We start from the raw sequence: 27,696 nt of genomic DNA, 5'->3' as shown, positions 1-27,696 counted from the left end.
ACAAGGTACTAATGGGGTAGAAAAAAATCTAATCTTTGATTATAGTCATGTTAATTTTAGTACTGAGAGATCAGTTCCTTCCTTGGTACTGAATTTTCCTCAATAAATTCTGGCTGCCTGAGACCTTCCAGAGTGTGTCTCTTGAAGTGTGGGGTGGTGGGTTGGAGGGGTTTGCAGGGGACTGTGCAGAGATAAGCCTCACCAGGGTGCAGGTTGAGCTCAGTGTTGGCGGGACTGTGAAACCTCAAACGACCCAACCACTGGCAAGTGAAACCTCATGTTTATTCCAGATGTGGCCAAGTTAATCCTGGCAGAGATGGAAAGCCCCAAGTCCATGCTGAGTTTTACAGGGATGAGACATAACCCCAGGGAACTTTCTGTAGCCGGAAGAAGTGGTCAAAATATGTGCTCAGCACATTCCTATGCTGGGAAGAACCCTGTTGGGATGGCTGGGGATTCACTGGCCATCCTGACTCCTGTCCTCTGGGGATCCCCCTTGGCATGGCTGGAAAACCAGTGGCCATTGGAAATTGTTCTTACTGGGAAATGGAAACTTGCTCTCTGTAGTCCTGGGGGCTGTTTAGCATCCTGAGGGTTGGAGTTACTCCCACAGCTCAGCCTGGTTGGGCTCCTTGTCTGGTCTGCTCCCTCAGCTGGTCTTGCTGTGGGCACTGACACTGCAGGGGCACTGCTGGGGGGCAGGAGGGCTGGTGGACATAATCAGTGGGGCTGTGCCTGTGATCCCCCACCCCTGACTCCATGTGTGTCACCAGGGCAGGGGAAACTCTCTCCAACTTGGCCCATTTTCCAGTGGGCTGGAGTTAATGCTCTGTGCCAGGAGCGCACATCACAAGTATTACAAGTCCCCAGGTGACCAAGACCCAACTACAGGAGGCAAGAAAGTGTTTGAAGACTTCAATCAGCTTTATTTGAGCTCAACCACAGCCTGCAAAAGCAGCAGTGATGCAAAGCTAGGCATTACTTAACCAAGTACAATTGATTCCTGATTGAAGGGCTGACACTGCTGAAAGAAGCCAATGCAAACACAACTAAGGCCTTACACAAACTCAGGGAAGGCTTGGAGAGTTAACAAGCAGGCACTGAAGAGTATGTGAGGAGAGCTGTTTCAAAAAGAGGGCTAGAAGGGAGCTTGCTGGCTCCTCACCCCATCTGTTCACCACATGGGTCTTGGAACAAAGTGCTGTGAATTCAGGTTGTGCAGGCACCAAGCTGCTCCCCAAAGTTGGTCAGAGACATTCCCTGAGTCCCCCAGCAGAGCAGAAGCTCTGTCCTGTGCCATTAAGGGGGCAGAGCTGGGTTTAACTGGATTGGGACACCAGCATGACCCTGGCTGTGGGGCTGCAGGGATGTGTGGATGGTAGCAGGGCTCAGGGGTTCTCACTGGGACCATGTGGGGCAGTGCTGGGATGATAAGGCTTTAGTAGCACACAGGTCTCTGCTGTGTGGGTCTCAGTATCCCTGCACTGGGCTGTGCATGGCTTTCACCTGGGGAAGGTGCCTGGGACTGTGGCCGCTGGAAGTATTGCTGCCAGGTTCTAGGGTGAAAAAATGCAGCTGCAGCCAGAGGGTGGAACAGTGTGGGGTAGGGTCAGAAATTCTCATAGTGATGTGCAAAGTAGGTCTGGTCCTTCCTGTTCATGTGCCGGCACGCCTGCTCCACACTCTTTGTCATCCCGGGCGGGCCACAGCTGAACACGCCGATCTTCTGCACCTGGGGAAGGAGGGAGCCGAAGGGTCAGACTGCAGCACCAGCTCTCCCCACAGTCCAGCTCCCCTTGCTCTCTGACAGCTCTGGGCATGGCTGCTGGCTGAGCAGCCTGTCTCAGCCTCCAGAGGCTTTTGGGGAGGTTGTCACATTCCCATGGAGCTGCCAGGGCCATGGAGGAAGGATGGGAACCCCCCAGCTCGGGTCACGGGTTGCAGCTGGGTCCTGCAATAGCAGGGGGTGTTTGGCTGATGTGGGGCATTGCTGACTCCTGCAGCTCAGCCTGGATCCAGGGGGAAAACAGGATTCATTCCCCCTTCTGCTCTGTTCTTGGTGCAGATGCCACTGAGGTCTCCAGGACCTTGGGGACAGGTTGGTACCAGTCCTCCACAATGGCCAGTGGGTGCCCCTCCTCCTGTCCCCAGCCAGACACTGACCTCAGGGTGCACCTCCTGCAGCGAGCTGAAAAAGGGCACGAAGGGAGGGCGCCCAAAGTGGGTGATGGAGCGCAGCCCCGTGAACAGGCTCTTGTTCAGCACCTTCTGGAAGTGCCGCTCACAGATGTACTGAAAGAGAGATTGGTGCACGTCAGATGGCCCAGCACAGCCCAGCATGGCCCTGCAGAGCCTGGCATGGCATGGCATGGCCTGGCACCCTCCCCCTTGGATGCCCAGGCTCACCAGCATGGTGGTGCGCAGATCGAACTTCTCGGCCAGCTGTGTGATGTAGATGTGCACAGAGACCAGGCCGTTCTTGTCTGATTCCTCCACCTCCCGGATGATGTCCGTCAGCCACTCAAACTGCCGCTGCGTGCGCGTCACCCAGATGAAGTAGATCTGTGGAATGAGGCCCAGAGTGGGGCCAGCATCCCCATGAATGTCTATGGACTCCACAGAGGGTTTTACCCCCAAAGAGGCCAGCAGCAGCAGGAGGCATCTCAGAATCACAGATCAATTAAGTTGGAAGAGATCTCTGAGATCAGGTCCAACATCTCAGGGGGGCTTGTCTTTCAGACACTCTTACCTTCTTACACAGCAGCTTGGAGTTTATGGATGACTTGAAGACCAGGTCCTTGAGAATGGATGCGAAGGGAGTCACCCCGATGCCTCCTCCCACCAACACTGACACCTCAAACTTGTTCCACTCCTGGTGGCCCTCCCCAAAGGGCCCGTCCAGGTAGAGCTGGAAGGGAGACAGCAGTTAGCAGAAGTCTCTGCTTGCCCAGGCCTTGGAAGGGCTGGAGGAGTGCCTCAGGCTTGGCACAACACATTGCTGAGATGCTCTCTTGGTCTAGATGTCCCCATGTGTGACATGCTGTGCAGGGCTCACCTTGGGCAGATGTCTAGATGTCCCCATGTGAGACATGCTGTGCAGGGCTCACCTTGGGCAGATGTCTGGATGTCCCCATGTGTGACATGCTGAGCAGGGCTCACCTTGGGCAGATGTCTAGATGTCCCCATGTGTGACATGCTGTGCAGGGCTCACCTTGGGCAGATGTCTAGATGTCCCCATGGGTGACATGCTGTGCAGGGCTCACCTTGGGCAGATGTCTGGATGTCCCCATGTGTGACATGCTGTGCAGGGCTCACCTTAGGCAGATGTCTAGATGTCCCCATGGGTGACATGCTGTGCAGGGCTCACCTTGGGCAGCGTGCCGAGGAGGGCCAGGCTCTTGGGAGAGTAGAGCTCGCGGAGGCGGGTGGTCCAGGGCCCGACGGCGCGGATGTGCAGGCTCAGCGTGTCGTCGTGCGGGGCCGAGGTCAGCGTGAACGGGTGGTACTCCGTGGTGCCCAGCCCCACACAGGCGATGCGCACCCACTGCCCAGACTTGTAGTCAAAGTCCTGTGGCCGCTGGAACTGCAGGTGGGTGACACCTGTGGGGAGGTGTTGAGTTGGAGATGTTGAGGGGTTGATGCTCCTGCAGCGCTGCAGCCCCTGATGCTCTTGCAGGGAGGCTGGGCTGGGCTGGTGCTGGGTGGGCAGGGATGTTGTGGTACCTGAGGGCAGGAGCTCGGCTTTCACCACACTGATCTCCACCTTCTTCCTGCTCAGGCTGTACAGCTTGTCTGCGCTGTAGATGAGAGCTGGGATGATGAAGTAGATGTAGAAACGGGGCTGCTGGATCAGTGCATAGCTGCCATGGATGATGACCTGGGCAGGGAGCAGAACCCTTTAGCAAGGAGAGTCATCACCCCAGGGATGATTTGGTGGCAGCTCAACAGCAATGGGGAGCCAGGACTAGGGCTACCATCTCCCTTGGGACTACCCCAAGCTATTCCATCTCATCAGCTGCACTGAGTTCACCTACAGGCTTGCAGTGCATGGGCACCATCCCTCCCTTCCTGCCCCAATCCTTTACCAGGATGTAGAGCAGCACGTAGAGGTGGTGAGTGATCCAAAATCCCTGGAAGCTGACGCGCCGGAAGTGGCGTGTGGCAAACACGTACATCACAGCAAGGACCACGAGCAGCAGCACTCCTGTCATGCCTGTGAGAGAAGAGTTAAGAGGGGCTCTGACTGGACTGGGCTGAGGGCTGCCCATCCTGGACACAGGTGTGCAGGTCTGTCTGCTAGGACAGACCTGGAATAGTTTGGAAGAACCACCTGGAATAGTTCAGAAGAACCACCTGGAATAGTGGTTCTTCCAAACCACTAGTATTAGTCCTAATATTCCAGGACAGCCCTGGAATAGTTTGGAAGAACCACCTGGAATAGCTTGGAAGAACCACCTATTCTCACCTGGAATAGTTTGGAAGAACCACCAGTAATACTTCTGTGGGAGCTGTGACCTGGAGGAGGACAAGAGATTGCACCATGGAGTGACCAGAATGAAGGAATGGTTTCCATTTTCATTTCTGTCCAAGCCCAGGACACCCTTGTGTGGACTCTGCTTCACATTCCACCTACCCATCATTTGTAAAGACAGTGGAGAAAAGGCAGGACAGCACACTGAGGGGTGTGACTGAGAAGATGTAGACGTTCACTACGTGACCCGCAGTGTGGAGCACTGTAAGAGACAAAAACACAGAAGAAGAAGCATCAATTGATGTGGATGGAGATGTGTCAGACTCTGCTGATGTCCCCAGGGACCCAGAGATTCCTCCTTTTCTGTAGTGCAAGGCATCTATGTCTCTGCAAGGTCTTTAAGCTTCTGCCTGGTCCTGCCAGGGGGTGATGGGCTGGTCCTCTGCTGGTGGGTGGCCATGCCCCAGCAGCCCACCCACCTGAGAAAATCAGGGCTGCCATGGCAATCCAGCGGTGGAAGTCGACGGCGGCGTCGAAGGGGATGTAGTGATTGAGGAAGGTCTCCCGCAGGACGGTGATGAGGTTGCGGCACATGGTGAGCAGGATGTAGGAGTACATGAAGGAGATGGAGGCAGCAGATCCCCGGGAGATGATGATCCCCACGAAGGTGGTCTGTGCAATTCCAGTGCTGGGGGATGCGAAGGCGTAGTCTGGGGAGAGAGAGCAGAGGGGGTGTCGTGTGCCCAGCGCTGAGGGACATCACCCTCCCTGCAGCAAGGGGACAGCCTCCCAAAAACAGGACACCAGGGATGGGTTTGTGTGGGGAAAGGGGCACAATGACCCAGAACTGCTGGATGACAGGGTGTCCTTGGAGATCCAGGGAGGAGAATGTCCACCTGGGAATCTGCACTTTGGGCCTGTGGTCTCAGTTGGGGAATCCAATATAAGAGGTGTCCATAAACTAGAATAAGTCCAGTGAAGACCACCAGGATGGGTGGGAGCTGCAGGACGTCATAGAGCTATGTCTGTGAAAGGGAAAGGCTGAGGGAAATGGGCTTGTTCAGGCTGGAGGAGATGGGTCAGGGAAGCTGCCTGTCTGCAGCCGTCTCATGGGCACACAGAGAAAATCTTAGGCGTGCAAAGTGGAAGGATGTGAGGCAAGAACATGAGTTTCACTGTAGAAAACTCAGGTTTGAATCCTTGAAATTCTCCACAGGGAGGATGGTCAAAAACCAGCACAGGCCCAGCAAGGCAGCGGAATCACCAGCCTTGCAACTCCTCACACCTTCTCTAGACAAGGCCTTCAGCAGCCTCATTCAGCTTTGGAAAAGAGTTTTCTCGGAGCAGGGCATTGGACCAGACCCTTCCAGAGATCCCTTCCCACATTTGGGCACTCAGTCCAGGGGAGGACTGACCCTGTTGCCCAAAGTTGTGCTGGGCAAGTCCCCACCAAGCTGTGCTGGGCAAGTCCCCTGTGTTGCCCCAGGAAAGCCACCAGCGTTGAGGCAGGCAGCCCGTGCCCCCTCAGCAGGGCAGGGGGGCACTCACAGTAGGCTCTCTCAGCAAAGACACCAGCAGTGATGGCAGAGAAGAGGATGACACAGACGATGTGGCGCCGGTAGTTCTCAACGAAGCGCTTGAACTCCTGGATCTTCTGCTGCACTCTGTTCCTCTCGTACTTCGTCCGTCGCGCTTCCGTGTACAGACGCAGCTGGTACTGGTTGGCCCTGGCAAATGCAGGAGTGCTGGTGTCACCCTGAGGTTTTCCTGGCAAGGAATGGCTCAGGGCCCAGCTTTGGGTGTCCTTTTTTCCCTGTCACATCAGTGACAGGGGTGACCTGCAGAGCACACACCATCTGAGAGCGATCTCAGGTCAGCCTGCTCTACAGTGCCTTCAAAAGCTGGTAGCAAGTGTGGAGGCAGTGACTCACAAAGGAAACTGTAGGTGAGAACTGTGAATTTCATAGTAATATTCAGCCGTCAAAAAATTATCTGCAAAAGGGGAACTTCCTTAATTGGTGCAATTAAGGCAATCCAAGATATTATGGCCAACAATAACAGCAACTGAACTGCTTCCTTGAAGAAATACTTGCTGCTGCCACAGCAGGGAGGACCAAATTCTCTCCTGCAGCTCTTGTAGGCAGCCCAGGTGAACCAGCAGCAGCCCAAGAAGCAGAGGAGCACAGGCAGGAACTGTCAGACAAAACCCCTCTCTAAAAACCACTATTCCAACCTCTGGAGTGAGTTGGCCACTTCATCTGTTTGGAGGGGTTTTTTTGTAGAGGCACATCACCCAGAACCAGCTATGGCACTGTCCTGCCAAGATGGGATTCTTTCTGTAGCTCCTTGGCCAATGAGCGCCTCCATGGAGCAGTGACATTGGACTAGAGGGCTACCCAGTCAGACATGGAGGTGTGAGAAGCAGCAAACAGGATAAGCCCGAGCCCCAGAAGCACAGCTGGTGAGGGGACTCACTTTCTTCCTGGTCTCTTCCTCAGTTCTTGGCCTTTTCGCTCCATGTAGTGACTCACAGGGTCCAGATTTGGGTCTTTCTTCTCCTCTAAGATGGTTCTGTGGAAATAGAGCTATGTCTAGGCCAGAGTTCTATTTGCTAGGAGCGCTTGCTGAAATCTTCCCCTTTTCTCCATTTCCCTTCTCAGGCTCAGCTGGGAACACTTCCAGCTCTTTCCTGCAAGCCTGCCTGCATTAACTGCAGTTGTGCATGGTCTGGATTCACTCCAAGATAACCCCTCCATCTGAAGAGCAATGCAGGACTCCCATCCCCACACAGAGGATGCAACAGGGCTCTGCAGGAGGCAATTCCTCCTTTCTGGCTGTGCCTGGGGAGGAGGATGGCATCCCCCTGCAGCATGCACTTCCCACCCCTTCCCCAGGGCTGGGAGCTCCAACATCTGGTGGGAGCATTTGTTGGAAGGCTTGGGGTGGAGGACAGATGTGAGCCAGGGTGGGAAGAGAAGGAATAGCCACAGTGACACTAAGGAAGGGAGCTTACCCTTTTGGCTCATTCTTTTTTATGAAGGAGACACAGTTGTGCAGATTCTGCTTGGAGACCTCAGGGATTCCTTTGGGGAGACAAAAGGACGAACAGCCATTCAGAAGGTGCAAAACAAAGTTTAGGAATCTCCTGTGGGCAGGGAAAAGCTCTGAACTGGCCCAAACATCACACATGAAGAAACAGCTGGTGTGACGGTGTTCACAGGGTTCTTGGATGAGGGAAGAGACGAGGATCTGACTCCATGTTTCAGAGGGCTTGATTTATGATTTTATGACCTATATTACATTAAAACTATACTAAAAGAATAGAAGAAAGGATTTCATCAGAAGGCTAGCTAAGAACAGAATAGGAAAGAATGATAACAAAGGTTTGTGGCTCGGCTCTCTGTCTGAGCCAGCTGGGCTGTGATTGGCCATTAATTGCAAACATCCAACATGGGCCAATCACAGATGCAGCTGTTGCATTCCACAGCCGCAGATAACCATTGGTTACATTTTGTTCCTGAGGCCTCTCAGCTTCTCAGGAGGAAAAATCCAAAGGAAAGGATTTTTCATAAAAGATGTCTGCGACAAGCTGCTGCCCCATTACTGCAGCTGGCGTGGGGATGCTGATGGGGCAGGATTTGAGGGGTGCCCGCTGCCTGCAGCCTTGCAGGAGCTGGGCCGTGCCAGGGCTGGTGCCCACCGACCTTTGACGCAGAGCTGGGTGAGCCGCAGCTCGCTGTCGTGGTCCCGCAGCATGTAATGGAAATTCTCCCACGTCAGCTCATCCCGGTCCTGGAAGCCCGAGGCCCGGAACATGGACTCAGTCACCTGCTCTGCCTGCTCTCTTGACAGGCAGTTGTTGGAGATCTCAATGAAGGACCTGGAGCAAGGAGGAGAGATGGGAACACCAGCTGAGTCCCTCAAATAACACAGAGTCCTAGACCAGTTTCATGGGAGAAACAGGCTCTTGGTTGCACTTGTGCACAGAAGCACAGAAACTGGGAGCTGCTTCTGAAGACATGTCTATAAACATTGTGAAAACATTGGGAGAGAGGAGAGAGAGTACCTGAGCATCCTCAGAAACTCCTCCTTGGAGAGGAACCCATTCTCATCAATGTCATACATCCTGAACATCACCTTAGATTTTTCCTCTGGAGACCCTGGTGGGGACAGGAAGAGGCAAAGTAAGAACAAGATCCTATCTTCATCAACAAAGATCATTTCATATGTTGGTTTTGAGTGTCTGGACCCTGCAGCAGTGGAGCCTCACCCTTCCACTTGACTTTCTCAAGTGCAAGGTGAAATATTGGGTAGACACATTCTTTCTTGTGCATTATTTTTCCAAGTGTGCTTTTGCAGAGCAGTGATTTTTCTGGGAGTTGTTTTGATTGAATCTGGCATTCAACACCTCCACCTGTGAATCCACCATTCCAGGGGTCACTTAGGGAGAATCAGATGTCAGACACAGTTGCTATGACCTCCCAGGCACAGGATGCACAGGATGTCCCTTCAGGAGAAGGGGCTGACATGTCTGTGGTGGTGGAAGACAGCTCCCCTCCTGAACCATCTTCCAGAAAACATATTTACGTTGTCATGTCCCATAACCCAAGCTGAAGCTGTCCTGAGTGAAGGAAATTTTAACCTGTAGCAGTGTCTACAGGTTGACCTGCTGTGTGAATCATGTCCTCCACTCTGACAGAGCCCAGAAACAGGTCCAAGGGCAGCAGATGGAGGCGTTAACCAGCTCCAGCTCCCACCTTTCATGAAGACCACCAAGATGTCCAGGAACTCCCGAAAGGAGATGTAGCCATTGCCATCCTTGTCAGCCAGGGAGAACATGGACTCCACGAACATGGAGTGCTCTTTGAGCCCCAGGGCTTCAGCAAACTCAGCCCTGCTCAGCTCACAGGTAAGAGACTCCCTTGCCTTCTGTGAAGATTCAAAGCTGAGCTCCCCGGCATCGGATCTGTCGATTTCCAGCACCTGCAGGTTGTGTCCCACAAAAGAAATGCTGTGAGTGATGGCAGAGCAGAAGGCTGCTGTTTCCTTCCTGACCTATTGCACAAAGACTGGTGGCTCCCTGGCACCAAACTCACGGCAGATACCGTGGAGAAAGTCCCACATCCCTCCTACACAATGTGACTTTTCACACTCCACGTGACTGAGCATTCTGGAGACCTGTTACTTCACCCAATAGTCTCTTTGCCACTTTAGGCACTTGTATCACTGCAGGAGATCTCCCTTTGTCTTCTGCAAAGGAAAACGTATTTCCTGGAAGTACTGGCAGCTTCCTTGTGTGTGATTTACCAACTCTTTCCAAAAGCACCAGCCCCAATGTTCACTGTTTAACCAATACAGAAATACCTTCCCCCACACATCAGGGCTTGCTACACCTCCACACACCTGAGCAAACAGGTGCCTGAAGAAAGTCTCTAGAATTTGTTTTCTCTGCTCCTGGGTGACTGCCCGTTTCATCAGGCTCTGCTCCTTCATCTCAGACAGATGCAGGTCAAATCTGCTCTCTTTCAAGTAATCTCTGAGCTTCCCAACAAAGATGCTCCTCTCGGCCTCCTCATTGAAGAGCAGCACCTGCAAAGGGCCCACAGACTGGCTGTGATCACCAGAGGCTCAGCTCCACGGTATTTGCTGGCCCTGGTGCTTCTCAGGAGGCCACAACCTCCCTCCAAGGCCTTACAGTGCTCCCAGTGCCCCCAGCTGGCTGGTGCAGAGGACTGTGAGGGTCCAGGGCAAGGCGCCATCACCCAGGCACCATGGCACTTACCAGGTCGTACTCCTTGGGGCTCTTCAGGAGCAGAGCTTTGTTGCCTTTGTTGTTGGAGAGGATCACCTCCACTCTTGGCTGGGCTTTCAGGTTGATGCTGCGGAGCACAGACCCTCTGCTGTCCAGCACTTTGAGCACTTTGTCAGCTTGCAGCTGAATGTAGACAGGACAGCTGTCTGTCTTGGGCCCGTGCCACTCCATGGCTGGTGGGAGAGAGCACAGGACTCAGCTGGAAAGGTTCCTGCTCCTCTCAGAACCTCCTGCACTGAGAGGCAGTTTGGGAGTGATTTCATGACCAGGAAGGTCTCTTCTTAAAGGAAGAATGCTATCTCCTAACTGCAGAGCTCAAGCACATGGGCACAGGAGGAGTGCAGGCTCTGGAGCAGGGAGGCAGAGCAAGGAGACACTGTCCCTGTCCTGGAGCTACTGCTGCAATGGCTCTGCACAGGTTTCCTTCAGGCAAGGTGTGGTCTGGGGAGGATTGGAATTGGAGGGACACAGGATGACTCAGGTTGGAAGGGAATCTTGCCCAACCTCCTGCCCAGAGCAGGACCAGCCGCAGGTCAGGCTGCTCAGTGCTGTATCTGGTCAGGCCTTGGGTGGGATGGGCTGCCAAGCTCTCTGGGCTCCCTGTCCCACTGCTTGGCTATGTGCCTGGGGAGCCAGTTCCTCCTTACATCCCATGTGGGTACAAGCCCCAGGCCCAGCCCTGCCTCAGAGTGTGCCCTGGCACCAGCAGCAGCAGCAGATGCCACCGCAGGGCTGGCAGTGTCAGAGTGTGCCCTGGCACCAGCAGCAGATGCCACCGCAGGGCTGGCAGTGCCACTCACCATGTACAGCCTCACCAGACACCTCCCTGCGCACGCTGGTGCCCTGCTTCCTCTGCAGCTTCTGGAAATCTCTCCTGCGGAGAGCAGCAACCACCCAGGCCACAAACAGAGTCACTGGGGACACAGGGGAGAAAGGGGCATGAGTGTCGCAGACATCTTTTATGAAAAATCTTTTCTTTAAGATTTTTGCTCCTGAGAAGCTGAGAGGCCTCAGGAACAAAACCCTGATTATCTGCTGCTGTGGAATGCAACAGCTGCATCTGGGATTGGCCCATGTTGGATGTTTGTAATTAATGGCCAATCACAGCCCAGCTGGCTTGGACAGACAATCTGAGACAGAGCTTTTGTTATCATTCTTTTCTATTCTATTCTTAGCTAGCCTTCTGATTAAATCCTTTCTTCTATTATTTTAGTATCGTTTTAATGTAATATATATCATAAAATAATAAATCAAGCCTTCTCAAACATAAAGTCAAATCCTCGTCTCTTCCCTCATCCTCTGACCCCTGTGAACACGGTCACACGTGAGAGATCACAGAGCTCCTTACGCCCCTTGGCTCCCTCCTGGTGCCCAAGGACCCTGCCAGCTCAAGCACCTCAGCAGAGACCAGGACTCAGCAGCTCCTGCTGGGAGGTGCTCTGTCCATGGGCACTCAGCCCCTTTCTCTGGTGGGGAGGTGGAAGAGGAGGACAGTGACAGGAAGAGGAAACAGAATGACAAACCCAGGGGCAGGCAGCAGAGGACAACGATGATGATCCCGAAGCCTGCGCCACTGCCTGCGAAGTAGTCCAGCACCACCATGGGCGTGCAGTTGGCCAGGAGTTGAGCTGTCAGCTGCTGGGGCTGGGGGCACGGGTCCCCTGCAAGGGGAAACAGGCTGTGAGTGGCATTGACCTTGTAGCCAGCCCACCTGCATCCCCCCAGGAGCCTCTGCACTATGGGGGTCATGGCTGAGTGACCCAGCAGTGCAGAATTGGGGTGCTGGATTTAAACTCCACATCCTGGGGACAGCCTTTGGGTTTGGGTTCAACTTTTGCCTGCCGCAGCAAACCCAGCACAGAACTGGACTCAAGTGCTCTGCAGGTTCAGCACCATCCCCTCTCCTGTTGGGATGGGCTGCCCAAGACCCTGGGCCACAGCAATCTGGGGCTCAGAGCCTGAGCTCATCTGGATGCTGCAAATCCAGGAAATCCTCCTGGTGTGACTACAAGGAAAGCACACCAAGGGAATAAAAGCACCTTGCAAGGTCTGGAACGTTGCCCAGATGTAATGCTTACAGTAAATGGGAAGATGTGGCAATATTCCAAGAGGAAAAGGCATTTTGCCAGACAGTAATATGCATTTTTCCCTTGGGATCATGCCTGCCTGCACTACAGCCCTCTTTCAACATCTACAACATGTAGCAACATCTTGCTCATGAGCAACCCCTGCATTTTGTGCCCATTTTGCTGGTTTAAGGTCATAGCAGGTGTGAGGCCTGAGAAACTCCAAACCTGGTGTGCTCCCTGTGCCATTAACTCACCAGCTGTGTCCCTGGGATGGCTCTGTTTCCCTTGCTGCCCTGCAGGAGCCATTCCCTCCCTGTGCCCTCCCATTGCAGGGTGCACTCACCCTGTCTCCAGATGAACACGTGGGGCTGGAGGTCTGTGGGTCTGGCAGAGGTGACAGAAGCCAGCACGCTGTGAAAGGTGGTGTTCCGGATCTCCCTGATCTCCTCCTCTGTGAACAGCCTGAGGAAAAGGACATGGAGACAGGTGGTTGCCCCAGGTGTCACTGTCCAGCAGCAGGAGGGAACTGAGGAAGCTGGAGGATGCTTTTTCCTCCAGTTTTCATGTGTTACTGGGGTTTGCAGAGCAGCTCCCAGACAGGGACGAGGCCATTACCCATTCTTGGTGTTTTCGAACCAAAACCTGTCGCCATCACGCAGGCGCAGGAACTGTTCCAGGATGATGGTAGAGAAGAGGGAGCCATCAGCCTCCAGCATGCCTCCAGGGAGCAGCTCCAGCCCAGCCAGGTTGTTGCCATACAGGGCAGCAACCTTCTGCAGGACCTGGTGAGAAACCCCCAGCACGCATCTGTGAGCACAGGGAGTTCTGCCAGGGCACCAGAAAGCCTTGGCAAGCCTTAGGAGATGTAAGGAATGTGCATTTCCCAGGCATCACACACATCTGTGGGCTGGGAGGATGCTGAGCCTCACACAGCCTGGAGCCCATGGCTTGAACTTGGGCAGCTGAGCATCACTCCCAGGGCACATCAGCTCTAGGAGGAGCAGAGTGCCTGTTGGCATGGGAGTGTAGCACTGGGGCAGGATGGTTTATTCATGCCATGAAATTACACAGTTACCCCCCTGCAGGCATGAAAACCAGCCAGGGCAGGACACGCACTGATCTCCCTCTTCCTATGAAGCTGCAGAATTCAGTTCCTGCCTGGAACCTCCCATCACCCTTTGGCCCACATGCATCCCTTGCCCTGTTACCTGTGGCTCCAGGTGTGGGGCAAGGCTTGACCAGTTCTGGAGAGGTTCCAACCCAAAACGCTGCCGGGCTTGGTTATAGGTGGGCAGGCCAAAGTCCCTGCCACGCTGGATCCAGCTGGCCACGTAGTCAGTGCGGGAGTACCTCAGGGGCCCGTACCAGTAATCTGTGGGTGCACACGTGCTTCGTGTGTCTCTAGCTCTCTGCCCCTCCATGAAAGAGGCTGAGCTGTGTGCCTGGGCGCTGATGAAGGAGGCAGTGGGAGCTGCTCCCCGCCCTGCCCCCAGCACAGGGCACAGCTGCAGTACAGACCTTGCAGATCCTCCACCACAACGTTGTCCTCCCGCTCTGCGATCTGAGAGCTCATCCCCAGCAGGAGCTCGTCCACAGCTTCTGCCTGCTGCAGCCCGGGGCTCTGACAGCACGGGAAGAGCAAGTGATTCCTCTTGCACAAGGGAGGACAGAAAGCAGCCCCACAACCCTGAACTGGTGCCCCCAGGGGTGCAGGGGAATCGGGGACCTCTCCCAGGCTCATTTTCTCCACATCAGCTCAGCCTCAAGGTCTGAGCCTGACACAGCTGAAGGCTGGGGATGCTGGACAGGGAGGATCCCTCACCCCTTGTCTGGCTGTCGTGCTCTGCACGCAATTCCCCTTACAGACCCCTGTGGAGTGCCCCATAGCTCAGAGCAAGGGATGAAGCCCCCCTGCCACATCCTCAGGACCCCCGTGCTCCCTCCCCTGTACCTCTCTGCTCCAGTAGCTGTTGCAGAGCCGCACTGCTGGGAACGAGGCACCCGAGGCAGACACGTTCTGGAACCTGCACCTGGTGTCCCTGGAACAGCAGAGAAGGATTGAACCTGCACCTGGTGTCCCCAGAACAGCAGAGAAGGATTGAGCCCACAGCCCTGAGCCAGGGCTGCCCAAAGCTGCCAGGGCTTGCCTGTCTCAGCTGAGACATGGGGGAGGGACAGAGAGCATCAGCAGGAGTGATGGGGGGTAGGATGGTTGGGACAGACAGGGATGAGAGATTTTTGAGGTTAGGTTGTGGAATTTGCGATTTATTGTAAAGGGTGAGGGTGCAGGGGCCCTGCTTGGAGCTGCTAGTCGCAACTTGGAGAAGGCTTGAGAGAAGAGAGTGGTAAAGATGAGAGAGAGAGAGAGTAAAGGAGGATAAAAGATTTATTGTATTTATATTACAATACAATAAATATTTTTTGTGTTGAATATTCTAACTTTTACTAACTAATCAGTACAATATATAAATTTTATCATATTTACATGCAGTTGATAAGAATTATTACATTACTATATTGTGTTACATTTAAAATTTTAAAAATTATTCTTTGGACTTTTTTTGCTAAGTTAGTGGGGTCTGCTCTGACTTTTGGACTTCCTTGTAAGCAGAGGGTATTGTTTCATTAAAAGGGGATTACTTTTAGCTGGTCATACTATTGTTTTTTAGTTGTTTAGTAAGTAAGGTATCTCAAAGCTTGCTTTCATTTCAATTTCGCTTATAGATTCCATATTCTCAAAATCTTTTGCTAGACAATCATATTTATAATGCTTTCTTTCATCTTCCCCAACAACCATCCCAACAAAGACCATTCCCAGTCACCAGCCCAGCTTGGGCACCGCCTCCTGTTGAAAATTGCAATGCAAGATGTTTTCCATTACCATCTGTATGGCGGAGTACCTTTGTCAAGTGGGCAGTTTGCCTTATCTCTCTCTTTGAGTGACCACATTCACACCTTCCTCAGGAGGGGACATTGCTGATAACAGCTATTGAATGTCAGTCCATGGCTGATAAGCATTGTGAGATGCTCCGCCCAGAGGGAGGAGCCAAGCATTGCTACCCGGATATAATCCAGAGATTCGGAGACACCAGCATGGATTTCTCCATTGGATTCCCCAGAGGAACAGCAGGTGCCTCTTCTTCCACTGGATCTTCAGAGGAAGAATACATCCTTCCCTACAGGACCCCCTGCTCCAACAGAACCACCCCTGACACTGCAGGAGGGCTGCAGCCACAGTTCCAACTGGACTGCCACCAACACCCACAGGTGTTGGTGTTCTGGTCGAGTTCTGACTCTGTCAGTGTTGTTTTAGTGTACTGCATTGTTTATTTTATCCTTTTGTTTTTTTCCTTCCCTATTAAAGAACTTTTATTTCCTGCTCCCATATTTTTGCCTGAGAGCCCCTTAATTTAAAATTTATAGCAATTCGGAGGGGTGGGGAGGGTTCACATTCTCCATCTCAGGGGAGGCTCCTGCCTTCCTCAGCAGACTCCTACCTGTGGGCCAGCAGCCAGGCTGGAGGGAAAAGGGGCCAAGCTCCCTCTCCCTCCCCACCCACCAGCTGCCCTGGTCCCCCTGCCCTGCTCCCAGCCCTGCCCTGCCTGCCCAGCCTCACCTGGGTACTCGGGGACCCGCGTGCCCAGCAGGGTCGGCAGCCACTCGTACAGAACGATGCTCTAGGGAACAGGGGAAGTGGGTCAGGGCCACAGCCAGGCAAGATCTTGGGGGTCCCAGCAGAGCTGGGGGGTCCCAGCCCTCACCTGGAAGGTGGCGATGACCCTCTTGCGAGCGTGCTGGAAGAGATCCTCGTCGGACCAGGCAGGATGCAGCTGGGCCAGGGCTGCGGCCACGTGGTTGTGGTAGCGGAACCAGGCGATGCTCTCAGCCTGCAGGAAGGGGCTCTCATTCCCCCAGGCACTCCCCAGGTCTGCAAGAGCCACCACGACCATCACTGGGGGGTGTCACCACTGGGTCTATCTAGCTTTGCCCGTGGCTGGAGGAGCTCACCCAGCCCTGTGGGTCCAGCCCAGTGTCCCCTTGTCCCTGGAGGAGCTCACCCGGCCCTGTGGGTCCAACCCAGTGTCCCCTTGTCCCTGGAGGAGCTCACCCAGCCCTGTGGGTCCAGCCCAGTGTCCCCTTGTCCCTGGAGGAGCTCACCCAGCCCTGTGGGTCCAGCCCAGTGTCCCCTTGTCCCTGGAGGAGCTCACCCGGCCCTGTGGGTCCAGCCCAGTGTCCCCTTGTCCCTGGAGGAGCTCACCCAGCCCTGTGGGTCCAACCCAGTGTCCCCTTGTCCCCTCCCCTTCCTTCTCCCCAGCCAGAGCAGAAACGTGGGCCAGTGAGAAGCAGCACCAGGCCCCCAGCATGGACCAAAGGTTGGGCAGGTGAGGAACTCAAAGCGAGCTGCGTGGGTTTGTATCAGCAGCAGCCCTTTCCCCAGAGGAGCTCAGCTGGGATCAGAGCTGCTCTCTGACATTGCCACCTGGGCATGTGGCCTCTGGAGCTCCTGGGGCTCAAATCTCCCACCCCCTTGGGGAACTGCCTGCTCTCCCAGAGCCCTCCTGATCCATATATCCTGCCTCCCTGCATCTTCTGCCCTTTCCCCTTTCCTGGGCTCAGCTCCAGGGCGCCCCTGCTCCCAGCAGGGATGAAGAACCATTGGGATGCTCCCCTTACCGTAGATCCCTTGGGGACCGCCCTGTCCCGTGGCTGGATCCAGAGCCTTCCACATGGGCACCCTCCCGTCCGTGTGCCTCGGGAGGCTCCCGCTGGGCCCTGCTGCCAGCTGGCCCCCCTGGAAGCTCCGCAGGGCATCACTCCAGGAGTGAGAGGGGCCGTAGATGGAGCTGCCATCCAGCCAGCCCGTCATCCCGTTGGTCTAGGGCAGGCACAGGGAAGAGGCATTAACAGGGGCCAGGGTTTCACTGGAAAGGTGTAAAAAAAGAGGTCTGGGAAGCCCCAGTCTGCCTCTTTTGTTCTTGCAAAGCAGTCTGTTTTAACCTCATTTTAACAAGAGCTCTCAGGAAGCAAATAAAAACACAGACAATCTCAGTGCAAGCTTCAGGAGTTAGTGCCAGGTAGAGGAAATTACCAGGTACAGGCTTTTCAAAATTACATTTGGGATTGTTTTCTCCCCAGTTATTTTGGCTATGCCCAGAAGCAGACATCTGTGAATCCCTATGTAGGCTGGAAGGTGACTAAACCCATCTCTGGGGAAACTGGGAACACCAGAGCTTTCCCCTCTGATCTCACAGTAGGAAGTCCCACTGTCCTGGCAGCATGTTGAGCATCTCTCCTGCTAAATGTTTGCATGGAAACATGCTTTTTATTCTGAAAACATGCTGGAGTTTCCAATTTTTTAAGCTTTTAAATGTTGGTAAAAACATCATTTGCTAAACTGGTCTCTTCAGGGTTTGTCACATGAAAGGTTTAGGGGGTGTTTCACTTTGGTGATTTTGGCTGGGGAGATCTCCAGCATGAAAAAAAATCTGGGGAACACAAGCAGAATAGCCAAATCCAGAGAAAATGGGGAAAAACTGAATTTATTTTCTAAAATGACTGAAATTCTGGGAAGCACCACAACTTTGTGGCAGTACCAGCTCAGCTTTGTGATACATTATTAAAGACAGGACTTGGTGCCTAAAACAACGTGCAATAATTAACTGACCTAATTACCTTTTTTTTCTTCATTCAGGAAATGCTTTGACCCTGGGCAATCACTAGCATTGCTCAATGTGAAACCTGGAAGTTGACTTGGGGTTCATTTAGTTGGTTCAAACACTTGGGAGATGTGTATTTTTAGGGATGTAGTAGTGCTATCAGTTTATTTTTGTAAGTTATATTGGTGTTACTGACCCCAGTGGTGGGTGGAGAAGAATTTGGATGAAAGGCAAAGAGCAGAAGAAAGCACACCCACCTGCTCCCGGGGGCTGTTGGGGCTCTGGCCTGTCTCTGCTGCCCAGCGGACGCGCTGGAAGGGCAGGACCACGTCTCCAGTGCCAGCAGGGTCAAACACGGCGTCTCCAGAGGGGATGTGGATGTTGAGGAACTCAGCAGGGCAGCCGGGCTTCTCTGTCTCCAGGATGTCCAAGAGCACGTGGAAACCTGGCAGACGCCAAAGCACGGTCAGAGCTGCCAGCACTGGAGCAGGACAGCAGGGAGGGCAGCTGTGGGGACCACCACGAGCAGCAAGGGTGACCCAGGCCAGGCTGAACTGGGCTGGAAGGAACCTGGCGCTCTGGAACAAGATGACCATTGAGATCCCTTCCAACCCAAACATCCTGGGATTCTGTGACTTCCCAGAGACTGACATCTCCAGGCCTGCAGATCTAAGACCCCACTGAGCTCCTGGGAGACTGAAAAAGCTGCTGCAGCTTGCAGCAGTGTAGCCCAGCACGACTCTTATCGCATCTGTCCGCTGTTTTTGCCATGGGGCAGCTCCGCTGCTAAAAGAAATGAGGAAGCTCCCAACTGACAAATATCAGCATTTGGGTCAGCTGGCAAAGGCCACCAAAAACCCACGTGAACCCTCCTATCCAGACAGTGCTGTGGTGAAGTCCTATCCTCTCAGGGGTCTCTGTGCTCAGGATGACCCCCAGATGTGTCAGAGAGTCTTTTTTCCCAGCCTGGCAACCGAAGAAGGAGTTGGGATTCTTCTGTTCTGCTTCTCAAGGCTGTTTATTTTCTGCTATCTATAACATTCTTTCTCTGACCTGCCGAGGTCAGGTCGGGTTGAGGCACACTGACTGCCTTCAGATATCTTTTATACTAAAAACTATGTGTTCACTATTTACAGTAATTTCCCAATACCTATCACCCATGTGAGCTTCTACTCTAAACCAATCCAAAAGTGCCAACATCACCCAGAAGATGGAGGCTAGGAAGAAGGAGGGAAAAGAGCAAGGCATGCCCAAATTCCTCCATCTTGGGACCCCGAGCCCTCATTCTAAAAACCCCAAAATTCTACTTTTCCACCCTGTGACAAACTAACTATCATTCTACTTAAACTTTTGAAGCTTGTAAATCCTCACATAAGGTTGGTAATTTTTTCCATGGGTCAAAATCAAAGGCACAGGGGTCTTGGGCTCTGTGCCAAGGTCCCTGAGCCCCCTGGCATGGGCTTGACCCATCCAGGACAGCCAGAGGGATGTGTGATATCCACAAGTGTCTGCCGGGTCTGATATCCACATGTGGATATCCAGCTGCGGAGCGCTGGGTGAGGAGCGCTCCAATGCGCGGCCTTGGGTGCGTGACAAGCCAACATTTTCCCACCCAAACCACCATTTTTGCAGTGAGCGTGGGGTCTTACCAAAGAAGACAGCCAGCACGGTGGTGTTCCTGCGGGAGGGCAGCCCCGAGGGGCCCCGTGCCAGCGCGGTGCTCAGCCGGCGCGCGTTGGGCACGCGCGGCTCCTGCAGGGGGAGGCACGGCCACGGCAGGACATGTGGATGTTCAGGTGCCAGAGACAGCGAGAGCAGAGTGTGGTGTGACCGTGTTCACAGAGGATGAGGGAAGAGACGAGGATCTGACTCCATGTTTCACAAGGCTTGATTTATTATTTTGTGATATAAATTGTGAGAATCCACAAAATTAGAGGGAAAATCAGAGGGTTTTGGGGAAAGCTGCAAAAAGCAGGCCTCAGATACAGCAGAACTGTGAGTAGAGCTAAAGCAGCAGCCATGAGATAGGTCAGCAGAAAAATTATTTAAACTGTAGAAAAAGCAAGGGTAAATAGAAAAATGGCCCATGTTTTAACGCTTGTCTGAATAGCTCTCTAACTGCAGAAAGTTTATCTAGCAAGATACTAGGAAGGTTAAAGGTTAATAATGGAGCTCTGTGCGTTGTGTTTTAAGGCTTACAAGTAGGTATTGTATCCAAAACCAGCAAGCATTGTTTTAACCAAAGGTACCTGTGCTTATGGTGATTGGATCTGTCAATATGCTTTTGCTTTGTGTGATTGGTCAAAAAACTTATAAAGTAAGTCGTAACATTAAGTTTTTTGGCCTGCTGCCTGGATTGTGAGCTGCTGGCATCTTCCCATTGTCATAACCATGTAATGAGACTGATGCTGGAAAACAAACAGCTCGAGGCGCTTTCCACAGCAGCCCCGTCTCGTTCGTGGTGTGTAAATAGCCCACCATTGCCAGCGTCATGTATTATATTAAAACTATACTAAAAGAGTAGGAGAAAGGATTTCATCAGAAGGCTAGCAAAAATTAAATAATAAAGAATGATAACAAAAGCTTGTGTCTTGGACAGAGAGTCCGAGCCAGTTGACTGTGATTGGCCATTAATTAGAAACAACCACATGAGACCAATCACAGATGCACCTGTTGCATTCCACAGCAGCAGATAATCATTGGTTACATTTTGTTCCTGAGGCTTCTCAGCTTCTCAGGAGAAAAAATCCAAAGGAAAGGATTTTTCATAAAATGTGTCTGTGGCAGCGTGGGTTCTCAGCGTGGCCAAGAGCATGTAAGGTTTGGTGGCATCACCCAAAACTGCTTGCAGCAGCGGAATCAGTACTCTTAGAGCCAGGAGGGACCCTCCTCTCTTCCAGCTGTCCTTCTGTTGTCTGTGTGCTTCCCTGCTGCCTCCTGAAGGTCTGGGATGGTGCTCCAGTGGGTAACTGGAATGATGTTGAGCTGTCCCCTATTAACAGTGTAATCCTACAGAAGCGTGGTGTTTTCCAGCACCATAGGGAATAGCAGAGGGAACAGCCAGAGGCAGGTGTGAAGATGAGAGAGAAACACCCTGATTTTGCACACACTGCTGGTCCCAAAACTGAAAGGCCCAGAGGCAGGAGGTCATTTCTCACTGATTTTAGAAACCTTGTCACCAGTGTGGTGGGCTCTATTTACTGGAGCTCCCCAGAACTGGGGGAAATCCTGAATTCCTGCCTCAGTTTGTGGCTTAGTTTCTGTATGTTGGTTTCCAAAAGTTAAAATCTGATCTGTCTACTCTAGAAGAGGAAGACCTGGTCTGTCAGGGCTGGTTTTTCCTGTCAGGCTTTGGTGTTACTAAAGACTGGTGACACACATGTCGTGTGGGAGAGCCCTTTGGACTCCAAGCTGTGCAACTGCCACTGCATTCTGTGCCAGTGTGTCACCAGAGCAGTGATCAACCTGCCAGAAATGAGGATTCAGAATCTTCAATGTTTTAAGTAAGATCCTGCCTGATCTGGCTCAGGGACATCTAGAGTTGAGCCCATGGCTGTAGGCATGAGGAAACAGTTCACCAATGGCGCAGGGAAATCCCAAATGCCTCTCCCAGTACATGGTATCACCTCTCTGTAAGGCAGAAAATCAAAAGGTTCAGCATGCCTGTGTCGCAGACAACTTTTATGAAAAATCCTTTCCTTAGGGTTTTTCCTCCTGAGAAGCTGAGAGGCCTCAGGAACAAAATGTAACCAATGGTTATCTGCTGCTGTGGAATGCAACAGGTGCATCTGTGATTGGTCTCATGTGGTTGTTTCTAATTAATGGCCAATCACAGTCAGCTGGCTCGGACTCTCTGTCTGAGACAGAGCTTTTGTTATCATTCCTTCCTATTCTTAGCTAGCCTTCTGATGAAATCCTTTTCTCCTATTCTTTTAGTATACTTTTAATGTAATATATATCATAAAATAATAAATCAGCCTTGTGAAACATGGAGTCAGATCCTCGTCTCTTCCCTCATCCTCAGACCCCTGGGAACACAGTCACACGCCTGGAACATGAGCTCTGCGTGCTGATTTTGGCTAAAGATGTTTTTTTGCAGCTCTGGGATGCCTGACCACCACAGAAACACCTGCTGAGAAGAGCTGAGTCTATTCTGAGATATCTCCCAAAGGCACAGCTTTGCTCTGGGACTGATCCACCTCCAGCATGACCTGGGCAGCAGCACAACGTGGCAGTGCCCACACACGGGCAGTCTGCCCCTCCCTGCTGCTCCACCAGGGCTCTCAGGTGCCCCTAGGGACCACTGAGGGCCACGGGAGGTGGCTTTGTCTGCTGACCTGCCTGGGTCAGGCTCAGGTCAGACAGCCCAATGCCCCAGGAGCAGCTCCCCGTGCCCCTGGCACCCCTGGCACTCACCCACAGAGCCGTGGCTGTGGTGCAGCAGGTTGTTGTACCAGCCATCGTAGCGCTGCACCTCCCACGAGATGCTCCTCTGGGCGCCTGGAACACACAGAACCCACCTCAGGAGCGGCAAGAAAAAAGCATGAAACAAGCATCACCACTAGAGAATTATATTGATATTGGGATTTTTTCCCATATTCTTTCTGAAACTTCCCAATTATGCAGGTTTTCAGACAGGTTTTGCACTCCTTTTGAGGGACAATAGCTAAAATTAGAATCTCATGTGTGTGATCCTGATGTCCCCCAGATCAATTTGGGGCCACCACCAATCTAATCCCAAAAGACATTCCTTTTCTCCTTCTGTCTCACTGGATCAGAAACCTTCCCTTACTTCTGACTCCTACAAAGTCCATGTGAGTCAAGGAAATACTTGGTGCTTTTGCATCAGCATCAGCCTTATTTCCTTCACGTTAATTTTTATTACTTTTACTTTTTATTTTGCTAATACTAGCAAAGACTTCCAGCTCCAGCTAACAAGCTGTGTGCTCAGCTGCCATGGGCCAGTCTCTCCACCTGCACTTTGCTCCAATTTTTTTCTTATCTCCTCACAAACTGCATCACAGAATGATGGAATTTGTGTTGGAAGGGACCATAAACAGCACCTGGTTCCATTCACCCTGCCGTGGGCAGAGACAGGGTGCTCTGAAATGATGTCCTGTGGGTCAGAGGAAATTCCCCTGAGGGGCACCAGCTCCCCAGGATCTCCCCTTGGGTTCCCCATCCCAAATCACACTTACTCCCCAAGGTGCATATTCCCACCAGAGCCACAACCAAGCTCAGCATCGCTGCTGCAGGTTCCATCTGCCACTGGATCCTTGGAAGCAGCGACCTGCAAATGGAGAGGAGAGGGAAGGAGCTGCAGGTGGGCTCTTCCCAGGGGCTGGAATCGTGGAAAGAGCAAACCTCAGCTCCTTGCTGTGGTTTGTGCTGCTGGGTAAAACCTCCCTGCTGCCATCATCCATCAGCAGTGCCGGCCAGTGTGGGCTCTGGGAAGCTGGCAGGAGTCGTGTGAGACCCCATCCCCTTGGGATGTGTCAGCTGGCCTGAGAGCACCTTTCTGCTGGAGCAGGACCAGTGGCCTGCCTTGGGTGTCCCAGTTCAGACTCACAGCTCACTATCTGCTCCATTGTTGGGGAAGATGAAACAGGAAAGCCTTATAAATATGATTGTCTGGCAAAAGATTTTGAGAATATGGAAACTATAAGCGAGATTGAAATGAAAGCAAGCTTTGAGATACCTTAGTTACTGAACAACTGGAAAACAATGGTGTGGACAGCTGAAGATTTTTGATGAAACAAGACTGAAGATTTTTGATGAAACAAGACCCTCTGCTTGCAGGCAAGTCCAGGCTCAGAGCAGACCCTGCCAGCTTAGCAGAAGAGGTCCAAAGAGGAGTTTTTAGAGTTTAAAATGTAGCACAGTATGGTAATGTAGTGACTCTTATAAGCTGTATAGAAATGCTAAAAGATTTGTATGTTGTACTAGATTGGTTAGTGGGAATCAGAATATTCAACACAGAAGATGATTTATTGTATTGTAACGGGAACTTCGCTCTCTTAGCTCTTGCCTCTTACCCTATTTATTCTCTTACCCCTTTTACTCTCTTATGCTTTTACTCTCTCACCCTCTCATCCTCTCTCCCCCTCTCTTCTCTCAGGCCTGCTCTGAGCTGTGGCTGGCAGCTCCCAGCAGGGCCCTGCACTTGGCCCCTTGCAATAACCCACAAGTTCCTGACCTGGCTGCAGAGATCTCTCGTCTCCATCCATCCGTCCATCCTACCCCCCGACACTCCGTTACAAAAAGAGAAAAGCTTTACATTTTATTACACAAACAGGCACATTTCAGCTGGAAATTTTTCCTGCATTGCCCCATTCAAGCAAATCCAGCTGTGAACATGATGGAAAAGCCTCAGCACACAGTCAGACATCCCAAAGTGTGGGAGTCCTGCAGATGGGACAACCTGATCCCCTCTGAGCTGACCTGATGGCCATCCCTCCTGTCCAGCCTTTCTCATGGTGCTTTACCATCTCCCTTTCCACAAAAACCCTGGACCCAGAGCAGATTTCACCAGTGAGAACTGAACATTTGAAATCCCAGGCAACACCTGGCAGAAGGGAGGGACTCCCAGTTCTGAACTGTGGAGTGACTTAGAGTCACAAATGTGACAATTCCACCTACCCCTGGCTTTCCATGCACAGAAATGCCGAACCTGAATTTAACTCCAAGACAGGGTTTCCCACTAAATATGGCTCTTTGTCCCTGGTTCAGTGTGTACCCAAAGATCAGCACTATTTCAGAAGAGCTGTGCTGCCAAGAGATGCAGCAGCACACAGGTTTCAGCTTTTCCTACATTACTCTGTCACATCCAAATTGATGTTTCTCATTTTTAAAATTTTTTTCATTAATTTAATTAAAACTTAAATAAAATCTGGTTTTGGAAATGCTTACACATTTCCAGTAGCTCTGTAGGTTTTATATTTGATTTACTGAGAATTGCAGTGGGGATTTTTCACCTGTGACTCCCAGTGGTGCAAACTGCAAAACATGAGTTCATGTTGAACTGTCTGCTGGGAAAACAAAGTGGTCTGAGACTTGAATATTATCATTTGCACTCTCATTGATTACATCCATCAATTTAAACAGTCATCACCAGGCTGTGAGCAGAGCATGTACCCTGTGGTTACATCTGCCAGAGATTCCTGTACTTTTGGTTTCTTGCATTAGAAAATAAGTTGTGTCCAAGAAGTGACATTTCCATGCTCCTTGACCATCACAACAGCTCTTCCATCCTTTCCACCCCACAGCCCTGTGCTGAGCGTGGTCTGGGGGATGTGAGATTTTTGTGCAGCTGGTGGGAACCAGAGGCTCTGTGGGCCCCATTCTGCACAAAGAACAGGAAAGTTTGGCTCACAGGGACACATGGAGGTGCCTGTGGTCTCTGGCAGGAGGGGCACAGCGCTGTCACCATGGCCATGGGACGGGACTGTCCTGCTCTCCCTGGTGAAGCAGCTCCTTCCCTGGGCAGGGGCAGCAGCTGCTGCCTTGTGCAGAGAGGTCCACAGGGCCTCCTGTGCTGCAGAAAGGGAGATCCCAGAGACACAGCTGGATTTATCAGACACACAGCTGGATTTATCAGACACAGCTGGATTTATCAGACACAGCTGGATTTATCTCCTCCTGACTCCAAAGGTGCAGCTATCCCCTCACCCAGAGCAAGGTCTGAAGGTGCCCCAGAAGTGGCTCAGGAGACACCGAGCAGAGCCAAGGCCCAAAGCACATCACCACAGCACACATCATCTCTGTCACCCTGGTTTTTTAAGATTTTCTAAGCCTTCTGATGTTGACGTTCTTGTAGCGAACTTTCTTACACACTTTCTGTAAATAACTCATTGTTTTACATTCCTTTATAGAGGAGGAGAAAGTTGATGGACTGTTGGTCTGTCCAGTGTCATTGGAGAGGTGGCACTGTCACCCTCCAATCCATTGTCACCCTTAGAAAACTATAAATGTTAGAGTCAGAAAATAAACTTCCCTTTTTCCTTCACCTTGAGAACAGCTGTGTGTGCTTGTGTTCCTTCATGCTCTATAACAACACATCTCCCCTTTTCCCTGGGTCTTCTCACAGAGTTCCAGCAGAAAAATGTTTTAAAATTCCTTCTGTCACTGAGCACAGCTCCCTTGTCTTCAGGTGTGGGAATGACTCTTGTCCCAGGCTCTGAGATGAGGTGCCAGTTCTCATGAACCCTTTATCTCCTTATACCCAGGAATTAAAATCTACTTATACCTTATCAATCCAAGGCTCTGGAGGCTTTCCAGTCTGGATCATGGCCAGTGTGATACAGTCACAGTGTCCATCTCACAGACTGGCCTTGCAAGCCCCTTGTGCAGCTTGCTGAGGGAAAGTTTGGCGAGTTGGGATTATTTCCACAGCCTTGTCAAGCTTCCCAGGAATATTGTAATGATGAGCTCTCCACTCTGCTTTTCCAGAGATTCCCTGTGCCACCTTTGGAAACTCACTCCCTCCCTCTGCATCTAATGAAATTAAACTTGTCTTCTCCCATCAGAGAGGATCCCTGTGTCCTGTCAGAGCCTGGAGCTCCACATCCCCATATGTCAGTGCAAACACAGCTTCCCACAGAGCAAGGACCTCCTGTTCCACCTGATCCCAGCAGATTTTAATAACTTTAGGCTCCCCTAAAATTTGGGCTTCAGCCTCCAAGAGTCTCCTGCGCTCTCCCTAGAGCCACAGGCCACCCGGGAATGTGGAACACACCAGCATCCTGAGACAGCACCAGCCCCATGGCAGGACCCGTGTGGTCACCCAGAGGGGAGCAGATCCAAGGCATTCCAGAAGCCTGGAGCCTGGTCCCTATGGTCCTTGAGAGCCACAGGTAATTTCTATCTCTTCCCAGAGCTGCTGGGACACAGCTGGGGGCTGCCACCTTCCCCCACAGCCCAGTCAGTCCTGGGATTTCAGAACGGGCTCCATGTGCCCAGCCCTGGATCCCAGAGTGTCCTAGAGGTGAGCACACCCCGGACAATCTGCACACGGGGACGAGCGCTGTCCCCAGCCTCCCCCAGCGCCCCAGGGCACGGCAGGGGCTCTGTCCCCTGCAGGAACCTCAGGGGTCTCTGCCTGTCCCGTCCCCTGGCAGGGACACGCTCTGCCCCGTGGCCGCTCCCTGAGCGGCGGGGATGGATGTGCGGGGCTGCACCGCACCCTGCAGGCGCGGCCACGCACGGCTCCCGCTCACCGTGCGCACTCACACACCGCCCGGAGCCCTCGGGACACGGGGACCCTTCCATCCCCCGGGCTCCATCTCACCGTGCGCACTCACACATCACCCGGAGCCTTCGGGACACGGGGACCCTTCCATCCCCCGGGCTCCATCTCACCGTGCGCACTCACACATCACCCGGAGCCTTCGGGACACGGGGACCCTTCCATCCCCCGGGCTCCATCTCACCGTGCGCACTCACACACCGCCCGGAGCCCTCGGGACACGGGGACCCTTCCATCCCCCGGGCTCCATCTCACCGTGCGCACTCACACACCACCCGGAGCCTTCGGGGCACGGAGACACTGGGACACGGCCCGACCCTTCCATCCCTCGGCCCCATCGCAGCCTGTCCCCACAGCAGGACGTGGGAGGAGTAGCCCCAGCCCCAGTCCCCTGCAGCAGTGACAGTCCCAAACCCTGTCCCCTGCAGCAGTGACAGCCCCAG

General features: G+C 52.6%; 2 protein-coding genes across 2 annotated transcripts in view; one reads left to right on the top strand and one right to left on the bottom strand.

The window, feature by feature from the left end:
- The window catches only part of SORD (sorbitol dehydrogenase), a 15,729-nt gene extending 15,603 nt beyond the window's left edge, over positions 1-126 (top strand). Inside the window, exon 8 of the mRNA XM_031061019.1 lies at positions 1-126. This exon is cut by the window's left edge and continues 898 nt beyond it. The gene's annotated coding sequence lies outside the window, so the exon portion shown is untranslated.
- A 1,024-nt stretch (positions 127-1,150) lies between these two features.
- DUOX2 (dual oxidase 2) lies at positions 1,151-22,823 on the bottom strand. The gene is made up of 33 exons (XM_031061011.1): positions 22,802-22,823; positions 22,413-22,509; positions 19,659-19,768; positions 18,267-18,454; positions 17,027-17,228; positions 16,114-16,280; positions 15,969-16,029; positions 15,521-15,523; positions 14,304-14,503; positions 13,871-13,973; positions 13,561-13,724; positions 12,968-13,134; positions 12,696-12,814; positions 11,807-11,944; positions 11,084-11,197; positions 10,254-10,456; positions 9,875-10,060; positions 9,229-9,454; positions 8,538-8,631; positions 8,176-8,351; positions 7,485-7,554; positions 6,947-7,042; positions 6,020-6,198; positions 4,951-5,181; positions 4,634-4,733; positions 4,466-4,515; positions 4,086-4,213; positions 3,724-3,877; positions 3,368-3,600; positions 2,750-2,908; positions 2,407-2,562; positions 2,164-2,292; positions 1,151-1,732 (listed from the first exon to the last, which is right to left on the bottom strand). The coding sequence occupies exons 1-33, from the start codon at positions 22,821-22,823 to the stop codon at positions 1,610-1,612; spliced, it is 4,548 nt and encodes a 1,515-aa protein (XP_030916871.1). The 3' UTR covers positions 1,151-1,609.
- Between the last annotated feature and the right edge of the window lie 4,873 nt (positions 22,824-27,696).

This window comes from Geospiza fortis, unplaced genomic scaffold (genome assembly GCF_000277835.1).
Source record: "Geospiza fortis unplaced genomic scaffold, GeoFor_1.0 scaffold317, whole genome shotgun sequence".
Taxonomy (NCBI): domain Eukaryota; kingdom Metazoa; phylum Chordata; class Aves; order Passeriformes; family Thraupidae; genus Geospiza; species Geospiza fortis.
Note: the sequence above shows the minus strand (reverse complement) of the source record. Positions and strands in the feature narration are given on the sequence as shown.

Bases quoted from the DNA above. Each gene is read 5' to 3' on its own strand.
- DUOX2 (XM_031061011.1), bottom strand. From the start codon at position 22,823: ATGGACTTTGTAGGAGTCAGAA. The intron at 4,734-4,950 runs GTGGGTGGGCTG...TGTCTCTTACAG, and splicing joins GGCAGCCCTGATTTTCTCAG to TGCTCCACACTGCGGGTCAC. The intron at 4,516-4,633 runs GTAGGTGGAATG...GTCCTCCTCCAG, and splicing joins ACTGTCTTTACAAATGATGG to GTCACAGCTCCCACAGAAGT.